Here is a 19,449-nt window from a genome sequence, read left to right on the forward strand (position 1 = left end):
GGCAAGCATTTGGGGAGTCAATCAGTAAATAGAAGCTACCATTTCGTATCACTCTTGTCTTTCAAACAGATTTAAAAAAGGAAACACTGAAAAAAAAAGACGACTCACTATAAATTAAAATTATTTTCATGTAAATGATCTTCATATCCTTGGAGGCTACCTGTCCTCTAAGACATCCCCCTTCATGAAGCCTTTGTTCACTCCTTCCCAGAGTGCATCTCTGTCCTCTACCCTTACACAACTTGTACCAAACTTGAGTATTTCTCACATTCTATTTCACAATCACTGTACCCATATAAATATGATCAGAGGCTACTGACTGAAAGGGACTATTAATCCACACCTATATAATCCTTAGTTCTACCCAGAGGTAAAATAAGGTGAACATTTCTAAGAAACACTTCTGAAATTGACAAAATGTACATGTTGAAGAGTATTATTATAAACAATGTATATGATTGATCCTTATTTTCCCCACAAAGATTTAATTATTTGAAAGTCAAAGGTTATATACACAGAGAGAAAAAGGGAGAGAGATCTTCCAACCCCTAGTTCACTCTCCAAGTGACAATGACAAGTCTGGGCCAGGCTAAAGTTACAAGCCAGGAGTTTCTTCCAAATCTCCCATGAGTTTGGGGACCCAAGCAGTCAGCCACCTTCTGCTGTGCTCCTGGGTGCATCAGCAGAAAGTGGATTCAAAGGGGAGTAGCCAAGTCTTGAACTGGATGTGATGTGATGTAATGCCAGCATGCCAGGCAGTGGCTTTACTTACTATGCTACAACACCAGCCCCAGAAACAAAACAAAACAAAAAACCCCAAACTCAAAATAACAATATGTTACCACATTAAACAAACTGATTTTAAAACAGAGATTCCCAAAATACACTAAAAAGCCAGGGCTATCATCTTTGCAGAGACAGTTTTTGTGATGGAAGGCTCTAAGGACAGGGAAATCAGAGGTAATTGCTTCTCTTTACCCATGGCCATCATGGGTCAGCATCACTCACGAGAGCTTCACCCTCAGTGGAGGGCCATACTTGGCATGACCAACATTGATGTAATTCCTAGAACAAGCAATCGACTACTAAAACCTAATAATCACATCACTATTCTTTTCAGCTGCCTCTCTCTTCCATACTTTGTGTTCTGAGGAGAGAGGGATTAAAAAAAAGAGGGATAGATAAGGGATTGATTTCTCCAAATTCCTTACTGGGTATCATTTATACGCCAGATATGGCAATACACAGTGGAAATATAAAATGACACATGACCTTGAGGCATACAGTATGGAGAGGTGGACAGGTAAATTTTTACTTCAACATGATGCTCAATACAGATTTTCATAGCTCTATGGTCAGCTTTCTATGTACCAGAGCAAATGGCTCTCCTTCTCCAAATTCCTCTTAATTCCTAACCAAATCTTACCTCAGACTTCCTTGTAAGGCTTCTAGTAGACTTAATCCATGCAGCCAGGGAGCTTTCCTCCTTTTGGATATAGATATTGTGGTTTAAAAATCAAGACCTCTGGGGTCACCAGGCAAACTGGTTATAATAAAACCTCTACTACGGATTGAATGTCTGTGCACAAAATTCATACAATGAAACCTTAATCCTCGATGTTATTTGAGATACACTTTGAGGAACACATTTTAGCCTAGATGATGGAGCCTTTATGATGGGATTTGTTTACTGGATCACTATTCTTGTAAGAGACAAGGCTTGCTTCCATTCATTTTCTCACCCTCAATCAGGTGAAGGTACAGCAAGGCCACGCCCTATTGCAACTTCTAATTTTAATCCCTTGCATTTTAATATCCCCATTAACAGATGCTGACTACATGATCTGAAGTACAAGAAATCTACTAAACCAGTTCCTTCCTAATTTAGTCATAACTCACAGTAAAACAGATAATAACCCAGGACACAAATACATAATTAAAATAAAGATAATGAACATATATATCCTTACTATTTCCAAGAGCATTCTATGAATCAAGTTTAGTTCTCCCAAAATAATACAAAAACTGGCTGAAAAACCTATCAGGCTGATTTCACAATCCTTTTGTAGTGATGAACATATAGGTGAAAAATTAAGAATCTTCCCTCCAAAACAAAACCCAAATGAAATGGTCTTGAAATAATTCTTCCAAGGGGCAGTATGGCTGTAGAAGATGAAGTAGCAGGTTAAGTCACCACCTGCAGTGCCGGCATCTCATATAGACACTCATGAGTCCTGGCTGCTCCATTTCCACTCCAGCTGCCTGCTAATGCACCTAGAAAGGCAACAGAGGTTGGCTGGAGCGCATGAGCCTCTGCAGCCACAAGGGAAGAAGCTCCTGCCTTCAGTATGCGAGCCCAGGCCATTGGGGCCATTTGGGAAATGAATCAGCACTCTCCTTACCTCAACTTCTCAAAAACAAACAAACAAAACCACACTATTTTTTTTACTTCCTAGTAAATTACGAATGCTTTTTGAAAATACCATTTATACAATATTTTGAAATTTGTTAAGTGGTAATACAACTGCAAAAAAGAAAATCTGTTATGTTTACAGAAATTTAATGTTTTATTTATTAGTAATGCTGGAAGGAATCTACCTCTCCTCAGAACACAAATTATCGCAACCAACTTTTTAGGAACCTGCCAAAAATGACCAATTCTGTTCAAAAGTCATTTGAGGGATAGCCAAGTGAATAAAGTCATCACCTGCAATGCTGGAATCCCATATGGGTGCCAGGTCAAGTCCCAGCTCCTCAACCCATCTAACGCATGGGAAAGCAGTGGAAGGTGGCCCAAGTGCTCTGGCCTTTGCACCCATATGAGACCCAGAAGCAGCTCCCATCTCCTGGCTTCAGCCTGCCCATCCCTTGTCACTGCTACCATTTGGGGAGGAAACAAACAGATGGAAGAAATCTTTCTTCCCGTCTTCCTCCAACTGCCTCTCAAATAAATAAATAAATCTTAAATTTTTTTTTTTACACTGAGAGTGTATTTTTAAAATTACATATTGAGCTAACATGTGATGCCTTACACTTTATTTTAAAATGGATCTCAAGGGCCAGAGTTATGCCATAATGGAGTACGCTGCTGCATGTGACACTAGCTTCCCTTCAGAGTGCCAGTGCGAACCCTGGCTGCTCCACTTATGATCCAGCTCCATGCTGCTGCACCTGGGAAATAAGCAGAAGATGGCCCAAGTACTTGGGACCCTGTCATCATGTGGGAGCCCAGGATGTAACTCCTGGCTTAGTCTTCCAGCCTTGGTCATTGTTGCTCTGTGGGGAGTGAACCAGTGGATGGAAGATCTTTCCCCACCCAGTCATTCTTTCAAATAAATAAACCGTCAAAAGATGATGAAATAAAATAAAAATGGATCTCACCCTAGCCCTATTTTGACTATTAATATAACAACGGCTTAAAATTGCATGCTTCAGTTTTCAAAGAATATAAAAGCTAAATATTGATACCAAGGAGTGTATCTAACACTAGGAAGTGCTGTGGGAAGGAGGGACGAGAGGTAAATACAATATCCTGACCTCAAAAAAACCTCCCCCCAGCTTAGCAATGGCATGTCAGTAAATGAAATACACACATTTGGAACTGTAATTAGCAACTGTACATCCTTAATAATGTTTTTATGGATTGTATGTTTAAATAATGTTTGATATATTCGGTTAAATAAAATTATTATTAAAATTAAAAAAAAAAACCCTCCCCAGTTGAGAGCAGGTTTATTCACCCTGTGCATTAAGATGCCCCCAGTGAGACCTCAGCTTCCTGCCACTGCACACCCAGGAGGCAACAGTGATGTCTCAAGTGACTGAGTTACTATCAACCATACAGAAGTGGCTTCAACTCATTCCAGTCATTGCAGATATTTGGAGAGCGAATAACCAGATGGGAACTGTCTCTCAAATATAGTTTTTTAAGATGTTCACAGTAAAAGAGGAAAAGTACACATGACAAAGAATAACAAAAGCACAAACAAGGGATCAAGGAAAAATGCTAAATACAGACCAAGTATGGAAGTAATCAAGGTCAAGATTCCAAATGGGAATATTTACAATATTTATGCTATGTGCTGCTTTTAACATTTCAGCATGTCTCAATTAATTCGGGTTTTTTGTTGTTGCTGTTGCATCCTTACTGTTGCTTTTATTACCAGTGCAACTGGCTGACCACACAGAATGAAACTTTGATCTAATTTTCTACAAAAGGAAAAACTGATTTGGATTTAGTATCAAACTTGGTACGGAAATTCAGTAGAAAGGAGTATAATATAATAAAGTGAATTTCCAGGTTCCACGGTCAGAAAACATTGTTTTGGAAGTTAAAAGCTGTCTTAAGAAATAAAGATTTGCCTCCGTTTCAATTAAGATCACTACCCTGTAATTAAAATTTTAGCTTACAACACTGAAGCAAAAGCACTTAAGAAAACTTTTAAAATGACATTCAGGGACCTGAATTGAGACATAGCAGGTTAAGCCACTTCCCGCAGGGCTAGCATCCCATATAGGTGCTTATGCATGTTCTAGTTGGTCTTCTTCCAATCCAGCTCCTGCTAATGAGCCAGGGAAAGCAGTGGACAATGGTCCAAGTGCTTTGAGCCATGCAAACCAAGTAAAATACCCAGAAGGAGTTCCAAGCTCCAGGCTTGGTTGGGGCTGGCCCAATCATGTATACTGTGGCCATTAGGGCAGTGAACACTCAGATATAAGATCTACCTCCAACTTCGTGAGATAAAGAAAGAAATCCTTAAAAATAATTAAGTGGGGCCCAGCGGCGTGGCCTAGCAGCTAAAGTCCTCGCCTTGAATGCCCTGGGATCCCAGGCAGCTCCACTTCCCATGCAGCTCCCTGCCTGTGGCCTGGGAAAGCAGTTGAGGACGGCCCAAAGCTTTGGGACCCTGCACCTGCGTGGGAGACCTGGAAGAAGTTCCTGGTTCCCGGCTTCGGATCGGCGCAGCACCGGCCACTGCGGCTCACTTGGGGAGTGAATCATTGGGCGGAAGATCTTCCTCTCTGACTCTCCGACTTTGTAATAAAATAAATAAATCTTTAAAAAAAAATTAAGTGACAGATCTGAAAACACTATATGATGCTTTTTATGTAATGATACTTTTTCACTGATTTTTCTCTTTCTCAATACTTCAAGGTAAGGAAGTAAAATACACTGTTCAAAAAGAAAATCATATATGAAAAAGCAATAAATTCAGAATTCTTGCTATCGTTCTACAAATTTTTCAATGGAACTAGCACTTTGGCAGGTCTGATAAAAGCAGGCAGTAAGGCAAAGAGCACACTGGAAACTGAAACTTTACAAAGACAGAACTATTTCACTGATATATCTCCAAATCTAAAAGCAGTGCCCAGTTGATACAAGGGACACCACAAACAAACAAACAAAAAAAAAACCATCAAACTATTCAAAGACCAAAAGACTGAACCCTGCCTCTTTTATTTTAGTATAAACCCATCTTCGTTTAGATTGGATGTAATTGAAGAAAGTATTTAGTATCCCAGGAAAAAGACTGAATCTCCATTTAAAAAGGAAGAAAGACTACATAATATGGAAATGTTCATTAATGAACCATTTTCAAAATGAGATCTAACTACACTAAAATTACCAAAAAATGCAAATTAAGTGGAAACTCAAAAATTACACATTTTACAAAGAACTTCGTGAGACTAACCAAAATAATACTGGGCTGATAAGCTTCATGAGACTAATCAAAGTTGATTATGGGTTGATGGCCCAAGTCCTTGGGCCACTGTATCCACTTGGAAGACCCAGAGGAAGCTCCTGGCTCCTGACTTCAGACTGGGAAGTAAATTAACACTTGGAAGATCATTCCCTCTCTGTAAGTCTGCCTTTCAAATAAAAATAAATAATTTTTTTAAAAAGGAAAGAAAATGAGTATACTATTCTCTTCTGTACAATCCAGGAAAGTTACAAAATATTAATAAGTAAGCAATTCAACATGTCACTATGACAAACAAGTACCAACATTACAGCAAACCCACTTAGTTTCAAACTTCCATTTAAAAAAAAAAAAGAGAGAGATGTTAGCGGACAGGACAAAGTTGTATAAAGAGTAGCCGTTCCACATGCTATACTGCCTTTTCCCTTTTGTTCCTCCAGATCAATTAAAAGGAACACAGGAACTAAAGAGGCTCAGTGACATTTCAAACAGTATATTCTAGAACTCTGGGCACATTTCAGGGATTCTATTATCAATTAAGTGTTAAAAGAGGGAGGAGTAAGAGGAAGCAGTAAGTTCTTTTTTTTTTTTTAATTATTTATTATTTAACTTCATTAATTACATTGTATTATGTGACACAGTTACATAGATACTTGGGTTCTCCCACCCCTCCCCAAACCCTCCCACCATGGTGGATTCCTCCACCTTGTTGCATAACCACAGCTCAAGTTCAGTTGAGATTCCCCCATTGCAAGCGTATACCAAACACAGAGTCCAGCATCTTATTGTCCAGTCAAGTGAGGAAGCAGTAAGTCCTAATCTAAGGTCTCAGGGATGGCCTTGTAGGCTAAGTATCTGCTGCAACATCAGCAACCCATATGGACGCTGGTTCGTGTCCCAGCTGCTTCTCTTTCAATCCAGTTCCCCGTTTACAGCTAGAAAGGCAGCAAAGGATGGCTCAAGTCCTCATACCCTACATCCATGTGGGAGACCTGGAAGGAGCGCCTGACACCTGGGCTTGGATCAGCTCAACTCTGTCTCTCCTTCTTTTTCCATAAAATCTGCCTTTCAAATAAAAATAAAACAGAGAAAAAAAAAACAATGAAGGAGTTTGAATTCTGTGTTTAAAATTTCGCTGTGACAAAACATCACTACTAAATTTAAAATGTGAAAAACCACTGGTAGTATAAACTCCAGCCTTCCAAAGGATGACTCCAATGCTCTAAAAGGTTAGGTAACACCAAGATGATCGAAAACAAAACAAAATACTATTAAGAAAAGTGGACTGATGTGGTGCTGCCACTGAAGTTGCTAGCTGCAATGCCAGCATGCCATCTGGTTAGCAGTTCATGTTTCAGCTGCTTCACTTCTGATCCAGCTCCTTACTAATACACTTTGGAAAACAGCAGAGGATGGCCCAACTGCCCAGACCCCTGCACTCTTGTGGGAGATCTGGACAAAACTTGTTGCAGCCACCTGGGAAAACGAAACAGTAGATGGCAAGTCTCTCTGTTTCTCCCTAACTTTGCCTTTCAAATAAATAAATCTTAAAAAGGAAAAAAAAAAAAAAAAAAAAAGGTCAAGAAGAGAAGCAAAAACAAAACAAGCAAACCAGGCCCTGCGGCGTGGCCTAGCAGCTTAAGCCCTCACATTGCAAGCGCTGGGATCCCATATGGGCACCGGTTCTAACCCCAGCATCCCTGCTTGCCATCCAGCTCCCTGCCTGTGGCCTGGAAAGCAGTGGAGTACAGCCCAAAGCCTTGGGACCCTGCAACTGTGTGGGAGACCTGCAAGAGGCTCTGGGCTCCTGGCTTCGGATCAGCCCGGATCCAGACGTTGCGGTCACTTGGAAGTGGAAGTGAATCAGTGGAATGAAGATCTTCCTTCCTTTCTCTCCTACTCTCTGTGTATCTTCCTTTCTAATTAAAAAAAACCAAAAACTTGTTTCAACACTGCCTCTCCTCTACTCTCTCCATTTAATATTGAGCTCACACAACTTATACTCACTATTATTCAGAAAACTTTACTGCTATTTTCCAAGAACCACTGTTCTCTTTCTACTTTCTCTAATTTTTTCCTCCCTCCTTAAAAATTTGTCCTGTGATTTACTGCACCACGCAATCTTTATTGAACAGGTAACCTCAACACATTTTATAAATTGTACAGAAGAGCTCATATCACAGGGTCAAGTTTCAAAATACGCAGAAATAATGTCCTTCAGAGAAGCTAAACAGATCTACAAAACTCTAAATATGCTGGATCTACTAAAACGAAATAATAAAAAAACCGCAAACCGGGACCACATGTAGAGCCTGCAAACATCCCAAAGCAGCACTCAGCGCCCAGCCAGGTGAGGCTGCACACTTTGACCAGGGACACAGCACCTACAAACGGCATGCTTACGCACGTTCTCTCAAGCAACATGCTTCATCCATACAGCCAATTCCAGCACTCTAAAAATCGCACCAAAAAATCTGCTTTGCTCATGTATACTTAAAAGTAAATTTCAAAGTTTGAAACTGTTCTTTTTTTGGGGGGCATGCTCCGAGGGCAGTGTTCAAGTGGTTTCCATAGTTCAACTGTTCTGCATTGCTGCCCGTCTTGCCATTCCAAACACAATAAAATCTCTTTAGAATCCACTGGCTGACACTGTGCACCTTAGCGTCTCCACCTGCCCAGATTTTCACTGCGAACACTTGGCTGGGCTAGTTGATCAATTTGTTTTGTCCTCTGTTGTGGTACCAAGTGCCCTATGCAGGCTCCAATGTACTACCACATGCACCTGGATTTGCTGTCCACTGCTGTCTGAGCCACTGAGGAGGCTCAGCTTTGACACACACATTCCATTGCAGACCATGGAACCTGCAACTCTCTTCATGTTTGGGGTTCTGAGTCCAGCAGTTCAACTGGGTGGTGGTGGGGAACACAAAGTAATTTCATCTGAAGTGATCCAAGACCAGATTCTTGGGTATGCTTGCCAGTACAGGGTCCAGCAAAGTCCTTCATCCCTATCAGTATATGCACATGCTGGTGGTTGCAACTGCTGGGTCAGTTCTGCCTCTAGCCCTGTCTTCTACACAAACCAATGGGTGTTGGAGCCCATCCCAATCCTGCCCACCACACACGTGGCCACGTAAAACAGTGGGAGCTGTGGCCTAGTTGTGAGCAACTCACAATAATAACCCTCACAAGGCCTGCCCCTAGCCCTGGTTCCCATGAAACTGCTCTTTTTATTTGGTTTTGTCTGATAAAAAAGTTTTATATAATCAGAACATTTATAAGCTTCAAAAAAAAAAAAAAAGGAAAAACAAAACCAAATAGTGTTTATAGAAAAATACAAAACAGGCTTAAATGGAGCTCAACAGGTTAAAAAAAATAAATAAAATCAAAAGTCACAGGCCAAAAAAAAAAAAAAAAAAAAAAGACAATGTACTACCCTAGATACCAAGAATCTCCTTTAGGGAAACCATTTTTGTGCTGTATTTTAATAAATTGGTGGAGCCAATGGAAAAAAAAAAAAGTCACAGGCCCCCAGAACAGGAAAGTTCCCAGGATCTGTTTAGTCCGGCCTCTTCATGTCACTCACAGGAACACTGAAGCATGGGATTAAGTCAGTTTCTCACCACTGCAGAGTGGTAGAGAGAAACTCAGATTTTTTTTTCATTAGTATTTTCCATTTGGCTATGAAGCACTAACCATGACCACCACTCGGTGATCACGACACATTTTTTTGGCATGATTGAGATGTTAACTTATGCAACACACAGCTTAAAAAAATAACAAGCACAACTACTGACAGGTGACCTTCACATGACTTGGGAGAAAAAACACCCAAGACCACAACATGCTCCACCCACCAAGTTTAAAATGCCATACAGTGCGATCACAAAGGCTGGTTCTCTGTATTTACTCACCATTCCAAAACAAAATTCTACCTGATAGTATTTCTTGTTGGCTACGTACATATGAAGGGTATTAACTGCCATTTAACTGTAACACTGCCCCCAACACCAAGTGCTATCTCCACCGTATTTGTAGCCTTTTCCAGGTAAGAACTTTCGTCTAATAAGCCATAGTAGTACAAAAACTCTAGATGCTAATTTACCAAACTTGTTAGTACATCACAAAATAAGTTTAACAATGCCTATGTAGATTACAGGTTCATAAACTCAAACCAGGTATTCCTTCACACATTAGCAATTACATATTGGTCCTCTAAAAAACAGCTGTTGGTGTCACCCAAAATGGCATTCACTGGCAAGCCTAACCAAGTGACTTAAATAGGAAATTAATGGGACAGAAAACAAAACTTCATTTTTACTGTGCCTGAGTAATGAGTAATAATACAAACAAGGCCACTGAACTTTAGTCATTTAGGAAACACTGTACTGGGCTCATTGTGCTTCCTCCCCATTACATTCTTTACTTCTACAATTGTCCCACGGATCCCAAGAGCACACTAACTTTATAAACTGCACACTCTGGTCAAGAAGAGGTCTGTTAACTGTCATATTATGGTTGCTCCTGTAATGGGGCAAACTCTTGTAGCTTTGCCTCTTTAATTAAAAAGGTTATTATTTCTGCCAACCCTTCCCCGCCCCGAGAGAGAGAGAGAGAGAGAGAGAGAGAGAGAGAGAGAGAGAGAGAGAAATTTGCCACAGGTCCTCTAATAATTGGCAGAAGGGAATCATCCTGCAAGGGAGACTTTGGCATTACAAAACCCTGAGTCATCACCCAGTTCACTTAGCAGATCTGGGTAAACACTGAGTAAGTACTCCTCTGTGTGTCCTCCTCTCCATACCCACATGTATGAAGATACACTGTTAACACACAGCTGCCTGCAGAGCTCACCAAACAAGAAAACGTCTTCAACAAGTCTGACACTGAAGATGGTGGGCTAGTGAACAATGTTTCTAAACTTCTGCCCCCGTGTTGTGTTTTCGGGGGGCGTTGTGGGTTTTACCACCTCGCTTCAGTGACAGTGTGAGTCGGTAGCTCCTGAATCGAACCGAGATAGTCCGTGCTCGTGGCCTGACCGCCTCAAAAACTGACACAAGCCTGATCGGAATACCGCCCAGCACAACCTGACACAGCACTTCACTGCTTTCCTGAGTATCGCTAAAACGTCTGCCCAAAGGAAATGTCACAAGCGGAATCTCACACACTTCCCTAACCTTTTGAGACCACACTATCAACTATCACTGTCGCATCTATACAGTCCAAGAATACCCCGAGGGCTGACTTTAAACCAAACCTTCTAAAGCAAATCCACAGAGTGAGCGTCCCTCACTGCCCCCGAAACAGCAGAACCCAGCAGTTTTCCTGCTGTCTTCCTCTCCATTCACAAAGTTCTCAGACGGGAAGCTAGATAAAGAAGTAGAAGGCGGGGATCGTAGCGGAAGGCAGACGAGGAGGAGGAAGCACGAGGAGAAGCAGAGACACCGAGCAGTTCCTTTCTCCCAGCCTTTCCAAAGAACGCTCCCTTCTCGGTCCTCTCTCGGGGCCCAGTGGTCTCCGGCTGCCCGACAACTCGGACGCCTGAGGAGACACGGCTGGGCGAAGGCAGAGAGAGGCCAGGCACCAGCAGACAAGAAGAGGGAAGGAGAGACCCTGTGCCCCCATCGGGGACCCCCGCACGGGGACAAAGAGCCGCCCTTCCCGACCCGTCTGGCAGGCCTCGGGGACACTTACGTGGAGAGTTTCCTGGTCCAGAAGAGGCCCCCGGGCCAGAGCTCCTGGAGCTGCACGGCCCGGCCCAGGTTGCTTTTGATCTGGGCCAGCTGCAAGTCGGACTCGGCGTCCAGCCGCTCGGCATAGGGCAGCAGCTTGTTGTACACAATCTCCTTCTGCGGGACGAAGCTTCGGCAGCCCAGCCCGAGACGCCCGCCCGGCTCCGGGGGCTCCCCGCCTCCCGCCCGCTCGGCCGGCTCCATGAGCCCAGGGCCACCCCCCACCCCCTCCCACCCTCGCCCTCCCCGGCCCCCACCCCGCTCGGGGCTCCGCCTCCTCCGCGTCCTCGGCGCCCCGCGGCCGCCGGCGGCCCGTCGTCGCCCTCGACCCGACCGCTGGGCCCCCTGCCCAGGCCGACGCGCAGCTGGGCCCCGCGCGGTCTCCGGTTCGTTGGCGACCGCAGCGGCCGCTCTGCCCGCCCCACACCGGCTCGGCTGGTGACGCTGCAGCCGCCGGGCCCGGAGGTTCCGGGCGGGCCTCAAGTCACTTCCGGGGCGGGGCGACGGCGGCGGCGGCGGCGGCGGGGAAGCCGGGGGCCGCGCCTCCCTCACCGTGGGCCGGCCTAGTGCTCCCACCCCCGGGCCTCGGCGGCCCGGCACGAGGCTGTCTGCCCCGCCGGAAACACGAGGCCGAATTCCAAGCTATTGTCCTGCCGGGCGCGGGGTCGCGCGCGCTCCCGACGGCTAGAGACTTCCCCTCAGCCTCAGGCCAAGCCCACCTCGCGATCCCCGTCACAGAAACCGTCTTTGGAAAAGCCTGCATCTCCTCCCGTGTCCATCCGACCTTAAAGGCGATTCAGCATGTGTTAGTTGAATGACTGGTATCAGAGGCTTTGTTTAGTCTCTTGAAATGGACAGTGTAAGAGTTCCTCCAGAGATGTGCCATGAAGCAGAGATACGGGCCAGTGAGTTACAGAACAGGGCTCTTAATTGCTGTGTAAGGACAGCATGTCCAGGGAACCTCATGTTTGACCAGGAGAGATGTGCTCCCCAAGTACTGTGCTTAAAGTGAGCTCAAAAGGTTTAACGGAAAGTTGGTTAGAAAAAGAAGGGACAGACATAATAACATAATTCAATGAAGCAGCGTGTATTCTAGGAATTCAGAGAAGTTCATGATGCTGAATATTGTTCCCCACAGAGGAGAGTGAAGAAATCAGACTGGGAAAGAAATGTTGGAGAATTTAATGCCTTGTCTCAAACACCAAGGAGTTGGGAAGGCTTTCATGTTGGAGAATTTAATGGCTTGTCCCAAACACCAAGAACTTGGGAAGGTTTTCATGCATAGAAGTGCCCTGATATCAATGTTACTGTTGTTTGAAAATAATTTGAGAAGCAAAGACACAGAGCTCCCAACCACTGGTTTATTCCTCCAGTACCACGAACAGCTGGTGGCAGTTGGGAGCTGGCGACTCTATCCCCATCTCCAAGGTGGGCAACAGGAACCCAGTTATCTGAGTCATCACTGCTGCCTCCCAGAGTCTACGTCAGTTAAGAAGCCGGAGTCAGGAGCAGGAGAACTCAGGTACTCTGACATGGGATGCAGCTGGCATCTACATATTCACCCTTAATTTACATTTTTGAACAATCACCCTTGGTTTTGTAGAAAATAAACTGGAACAGATGGGATTGGGCATTGGAGGACCCTTAAGAAGATATGGCACAATGATGGTGTGGAAGTCAGAAAGTTATGAGACCCACTTGAGCAGAATGACCTGGGCTTAGGTGCTGGCTGAATGTTAAAAGTGAAGAGAGGAACTCCAGATAGATGAAGGAAACAATATGGAAATATTAGTTTTACCCACTTCCCTGTAGCCCTTGAACCTTTTAAACTAACAGTTATCAAAACCATAATTTAAAAAATGGGAAAAAAGTGAAGAGAGGAAAAAAAATAGTTTGGTGCCAGGTTTCTGGCTTGGGAAGCTGGATGGATAAGGACGTCTTTCACTGAGGTAGAGAACACAACAGAAACAGCTTTGCAGGCAGAATACCTGTGGGGTGAGAAGGTGTAATGGCATATGGCTGAGAAGGCTTTTGTCAACAAGGATATAACTGAGTGTGTGGGTGGGTTCCAGGAGGGAACAGAGGAAAGAATGAAAAGGGTCCTTGACACCACAAAGGAACCCTGACTTTCTAAGGATGGATAGGAAAAGGGGAGATAGACCACAAAGAGCAGGAACAGTCAGCGAGGCAGTTTCTAAAGAAGTGGGCGTTACTCAAAGCAAACAACGTTTCAGTGGAGGAAATGATTAATCCTCAGAAAGGTGGCTGTAGGTCAAATGAAATGGTACCCAAGAAGTGTTTAATTAGATAAAATCTTAACTTGATAAAGTAGGTGGGAAAAATTTCAGAGGAGTGTAGGTATGGAAATTAATTGCAGGAATTAAGGACAAAAGTAAGTAAATGGCAATATGGCAATAGGAACATCTTTCTTGTAAAATAGTGGGAAAAATGGAGAAGAGTTAAAGAAGGACCTAGAATAGAAAGAGCGAGCCAGTGAAGACAGGTTAGAAGTGGCTGAAAATGGCAGATATGGGAGAGATTGTGGAGTCACCTGTGCTTCTATTGTCCGAGCAGGAAAGCAGGCGAAGGAGAGTGCACACCTGAGGGTGGAAATTGAGGAAGGTTTTTTTGATCGCTTGCTTTAGATTTTTTTTTTTAATTTTACAGAACAGTTTAAATATTATTCATTCACTAAATCAACTTATTCACCCACCTTGGTGAGGGGATCAAAGACCCCACACCCATAAAACTGCTGTACGTGACAGTGGTGTTTCTAAATAACAGTGAGCCTAAAGAACGAGCTCCAGTCAAGTCTTTGGTTGTTAAAATAGGAAAGTCATATATTTTAGAAATAAATATAGTCTGAAGTGAGAATCTTATACAATTTGAATCTAATGAATCATGCAGGAACAAGTAAGTCATGTGCTTTAAATGTGCTCTAGTACTGATATTTCTGAATAAAAATAAAAATGTATTTATGCATAAATAACAGCTATTATGAGTAGTGAAAAGATTTCCCCCCAAAATGAGCATGTTAAAACTAAATTGAAATGCATGAAGTAGTTACACTTAGCATAAAATTCAGCAAATCAAGTCCAGTTGACCATGTTTGAAAATGCAGAGCAGTGTTTGTTTTGTTTTGTTTTTGTTATTAAGATTTGTGTTTATTTGATCTTGCATCTATTGGTTTATTTCCCAGATGGCTACAGTGGCCATGACTGTGCCAGCCTAGAACCAGCAGCTTCATCCAGATCTCCCACATTGGGTCATCTGCTGCTGCTTTTCCTTGGCCATTAGTAGGAACCTGGATTGAAAGTGGCAAGGATGTGAACTAGTGCCCACAGGACCACGTAGGATGTATCCTAGGTGGCTATGTTACCCTTTACCACGTTAACACCAGTCCTGCAAAATGGATAGTAGAAATAATGTAGCAGCCCGTGCCATGGTGAAGTAATCTAAGCCTCTACCTGTGGTGCCAGTATCCCATATGGCCATATGGACACCAGTTTGTCTGGCTACTCTACTGACCCAGCTCCCTCCTTATGGACTGGGAAAGCAGCAAAAGGTGGCTTAAGTCCTTGGGCCCCTGCACCTACATAAGGAGACCTAAAAGAAGCTCCTGACTCCTGGCTTCACACCCGCTCAGCTCCAGCCATTGCAGCTATTGGAAGAGCAAACCAGTGAACTGAAGCCCTTCTCTCTCTCTCCCTCTCTGTCTCCCCTTCTGCCTGTAACTCCACTTAGAAAGTAGGGCTGAACCGAGGAGTCAGCAATATGGGGAAGTCAAGTGATTCTCCTAATGTGGATGATGACCCAGAGGCATTTCCAACTTTGGCTTAACAGGATGGCATGACAATCCTGGTTCCTTTGTGTTCCCTCCCAATTCAGAGTTTTTGCAAGCTTAAGAATCCCACATGATAAGGGGGAAAAAAAGCACCAGTGCAATGGCTGAATTGACTTATCCTCCTCTTGCAAATGCCGGGATCCCATATAGAATCCCATAAGGATCTCCAAGCACACCATCTTGGGGGAAGAGCTGAAACAGGTGCTCTTTGCTCAGGGTAGCCACCTGCCATCTATAAAGGCATGTACCACAGAACCACCATCACTGACTGGGCACCCATAGCAATACTTTGGCAGCATGGCTGCCAATGAATTCAGCCAGTATTTCATAGTAAATCAGACCCCTTTGAGGTGCAGGCTAACTGTGGCAACTTTGGGGGCCATGGTGCCAGTGTAACAGCTCAGACCTACTCCAGCGAGATCTGGCAGGCAGCTTTGTGAAGAGACCCAGAAAAAAGAAAAGCCTGGGACTGGCACAGTAGCTCAGTGGCTTAACTCTTCACCTTGAATGCACCGGGATCCCATATAGGAACCGGTTTGTGTCCTGGCAGCCCTGCTTCCCATCCAACTCCCTTCTTGTGGCTTCCTTCATTCTTTTTCTTTTGTCTTTTTAAGATTTATTTTTTTTTTCTAATTGGAAATGCAGATATTCAGATAGAAGGAGATAGGCCTGTAAGAGACCAACCTCTCCAAGACTATGGCAGAGGTTGAGGTGGCTGTGAAGGCAGGATGAACAGAAGAGATGGATATGATTCTCATAGCAAATATAAATTTCATAGGTATATTGAAAGTGATAGATGCGGCCATATGGTGGCTCAATTAGCTAATCCTCTTAGTGCAAGGGTTGGTATCTCATATGAGTGCCTGTTTGTGTCCCAGCTGCTTGGCTTCTTCTTTTTTAAGATTTATTTATTTTTATTGCAAAGTCAGATATAGAGAGCAGGAGAGACAGAGAGGATGATCTTCCCTCCAATGATTCACTCCCCAAGTGGCCAAAATGGCCGGACCTGAGCCAGTCCAAAGCCAGGAGCCAGGAGCCTCTTGCGGGTCTCCCACACGGGTGCAGGGTCCCAAAGCTTTGAGCCGTCCTCAACTGCTTTCCCAGGTCACAAGCAGGGAGCTGGATGGGAAGCGGGGCTGCTGGAATTAGAACCGGCGCCCATATGGGATCCCTGAAAGAAGCTTATGGCTTTGGATTGACTCAGTTCTGGCCATTGCAACCATTTGGTGAGTGAACCAGTAGATGAAAGATCTTACCCTGTCTCTCCTTCTGTTAGTCTATGTTTCTGATGAAAATAAATAAATACTTTTTTTAAAATTAGAAAATTATAGACCTCCAAATTACCAAGGTATTAAACAAGACAACAAACATGGGTATAGATCTCACAACTAAGGAAATCCATTCAGAAACAAAGGTTTTATAATCACAGTGACTCGGAGAAATGAATTTGAGATCGGAGAAGGCTTAGAGTGATCTTAGAACTAATAAAACCTCCCAGGGAAACATTAGAATTGCTTGGTTGGTAAGGCTAGAATTTAGTTTTCCCTAATAGAGCTTAGGAGCCTATGATTCAGTGATGTGCAGACTGATATAATAGATTAATGAAATAGGAAGACTGAGTTATTCAGGTTGGTGTTAGCTACCATTTATTGAACACTTCTCTCTATTGCCAGGACGTTACCTACATTATATCCTTGAATTCTATACACGGTGTTGATGGAGTTGAGGATATTATAAAGGGTGCAATTTTTAAAAGGAATATTCATTTTATTAGAAAAGCAGATTTACAGAGGAGAGAGAAAGATCTTACATCTGCTGGCTCACTGCCCAAATGGCCACGATGGCTAGAGCTGAGCTGAACCAAACCAGGATCCAGGAGCTTTTGCCCAGGCCTACCACATAGTTGCAGGGTTCCACGTACCTGAACCATCCTCGATAACTTCCCCAGGCCATAATATACAAGGAACTGCATAGGAAGTAGAGCAACTGAGACAAGAACTGGGGCCCATGTGCAATGCCTGAATTTGCAGATGAAGGCGTCACCTGTCAAGCCACTGCACTGGCCCTGAAGAACATGATTAAAGTATAAGGTGAGAACTGGGTTCTCACCTTACAATAAACCAATAATTGAAATGTCAATGTAGAAGTCAAAGGATGTGGTTCAGAACTTACATTCTTTTTTTTTTCTTTTTCTCTTTTAACATATTGGTTACTCAATACCATGTCAACTAATTCCAATACGTTACAAATTGTTGCTGATGGGGCCCAGCGGTGTGGCCTAGCGGCTAAGGTCCTCGCTTTGAACGCCACGGGATCCCATATGGGCGCCGGTTCTAATCCCGGCAGCTCCACTTCCCATCCAGCTCCCTGCTTGTGGCCTGGGAAAGCAGTCGAGGACGGCCCAATGCTTTGGGACCCTACACCCATGTGGGAGACCTGGAAGAGGTTCCTGGTTCCCAGCTTCGGATCGGCGCAGCACCGGCCGTTGCGGCTCACTTGGGGAGTGAATCATCGGATGGAGGATCTTCCTCTCTGTCTCTCCTCCTCTCTGTATATCTGACTTTGTAATAAAATAAATAAATCTTTAAAAAAAATTTGTTACTGATGTTATGTCGGGCCTTTTAATTGAACGGGATGATACTCTGCCGGTTCTACCTTCAGACCAGAGATGATCTCCCCAAGAAACTGTTGAACTTATCTGGACAATAAGATGCTGCACTTTATGCTTGGTAGATACTTGCAATGAAAGAATCTCAACTGAAAAAAAAAAGTGTAAGGTGGTTGAAGTCTGCGTGGGGATAATAGAAGTCTTGTAGAGAGGAGAGAAGATGACAATGAGGTACAAGGACAATAAGAAAAGAATTAGCTTGAACGAAGACTCTAGAACAGTAATGTTTAGGTTTAAAATATCAGAGAATCCAACCATGGTGCAACAAAGCTGACAATGTCTTAAAACTATCAAAACCAATCAAGTAACACCCTCAGAATGTTCTTTCCAACATCAGGGTTGCTAAAGCATCATCAAATGTCTGTGCCACAAACCTAGGGTGCTGAAGTAGTTTGACAGCAAGGAGCGATCCCTTCTCCTTCCCTTCCAGCAGGCTCAGGAGAAGAAGAAAAGCACTTAAAAACATTGAATCATTTGTCCCACCCAGCTCCTCTTTGCCTCTATCCTTCCCGCCCTATTTGAGGACCCACTTGGGTATGCATCCCTCTTGAGTATGTGGACAATATTGAAAACAAAATTTTACATTAAAAAAAAATCAGAGAAGCAGTTCCATGTGATGTCAAGCTCCCTGGAAACAGACATCTGAATTGGAGAAAATAAAAAGTATTACTGGAGCAAAAGAAATGAAATCTCTACCTGCTAGTCTACACGAAGTGTGATAGAAAACACTATTGATAGGCCCAGGTTAAAGTCCTCACCTTGTACGCACCAGGATCCATATGGGCGCCGGTTCTAATTCCTACAGCTCCACTTCCCGTCCAGCGCCCTGCTGGGAAAGTTGTTGAAAATGGCCCAAAGCCTTGGCACCCTGCACCACATAAGAGACCAGGAAAGAAGTTTCTTGGGATACTGCACCCGAGTGGGTGACCTGGAGAAGGTTCCTGGCTCCTGGCTTCAAATCGGAGCAGCACCGGCCATTGCAGTCACTTGGAGAGTGAATCATCGGATGGAAGATCTTCTCTGTGTCTCCTCCTCTCTATACATCTGCCTTTCCAATAAAATAAATCTTAAAAAAAAAAAAAAAAAAGAAAACACTATTGAAATACTGCTAATTGCAAAAATTGAGACTAAATTTCTTTGAGAGGCCTAGTCTGCTAATGGTTCGAGACAGTAAATGAAAGTCTCAGGAAGATTTTCTCCTCCTAGTACAGTTCCCAAAGTTGATCTCTCAGAGACCAGAAAGACTCATGGCCCATTTGTATCATTTCAATAACATCCTGAGGACAAGGTTGACTTTTTGTCAGACCCCTGGAAACAGATCTTCTAGAAAGACCAAGGCAATGCAGTGGCCTTTTAAGGAAAATATTCTGAGTATAAAAAATTCCTGCTCAAACTGGAGGGATTGGCAGCGATAATTATTGATCGAGTATGTATGTCTTTGATGTTCTATGGGTCCACTGCTTGATAATCTACTCATTAGCAGCAGGAGGGGGTGGGAGAAACATG

At 43.5% G+C, this 19,449-nt stretch overlaps 2 protein-coding genes across 8 annotated transcripts in view; one reads left to right on the plus strand and one right to left on the minus strand.

Annotated features, from left to right (window-relative positions):
* PSME4 (proteasome activator subunit 4) overlaps positions 1 to 11,660 on the minus strand; it is a 96,661-nt gene extending 85,001 nt beyond the window's left edge. For 4 of the 6 annotated variants that reach the window (XM_058667784.1, XM_004580143.3, XM_058667783.1 and 1 more), the window contains exon 1: positions 11,394 to 11,659. In XM_058667784.1, coding sequence (XP_058523767.1) covers positions 11,394 to 11,635 — 242 coding nt within the window. In that variant the 5' untranslated portion in view covers positions 11,636 to 11,659. Of the gene's footprint in view, positions 1 to 11,393 lie in introns of all 6 variants that reach the window. The other 2 variants (XR_009245953.1, XM_058667785.1) reach the window with 1 other exon arrangement.
* Positions 11,661 to 12,928: 1,268 nt separating this feature from the next.
* ACYP2 (acylphosphatase 2) overlaps positions 12,929 to 19,449 on the plus strand; it is a 219,876-nt gene continuing 213,355 nt past the window's right edge. Inside the window, exon 1 of one of the 2 annotated variants that reach the window (XM_058667787.1) lies at positions 12,929 to 12,953. The gene's annotated coding sequence lies outside the window, so the exon portion shown is untranslated. Of the gene's footprint in view, positions 12,954 to 16,432; positions 16,502 to 19,449 lie in introns of those variants that run through there. The other variant, XM_058667788.1, reaches the window with a different exon arrangement.

This window comes from Ochotona princeps, chromosome 8, assembly GCF_030435755.1.
Source record: "Ochotona princeps isolate mOchPri1 chromosome 8, mOchPri1.hap1, whole genome shotgun sequence".
NCBI lineage: Eukaryota > Metazoa > Chordata > Mammalia > Lagomorpha > Ochotonidae > Ochotona > Ochotona princeps.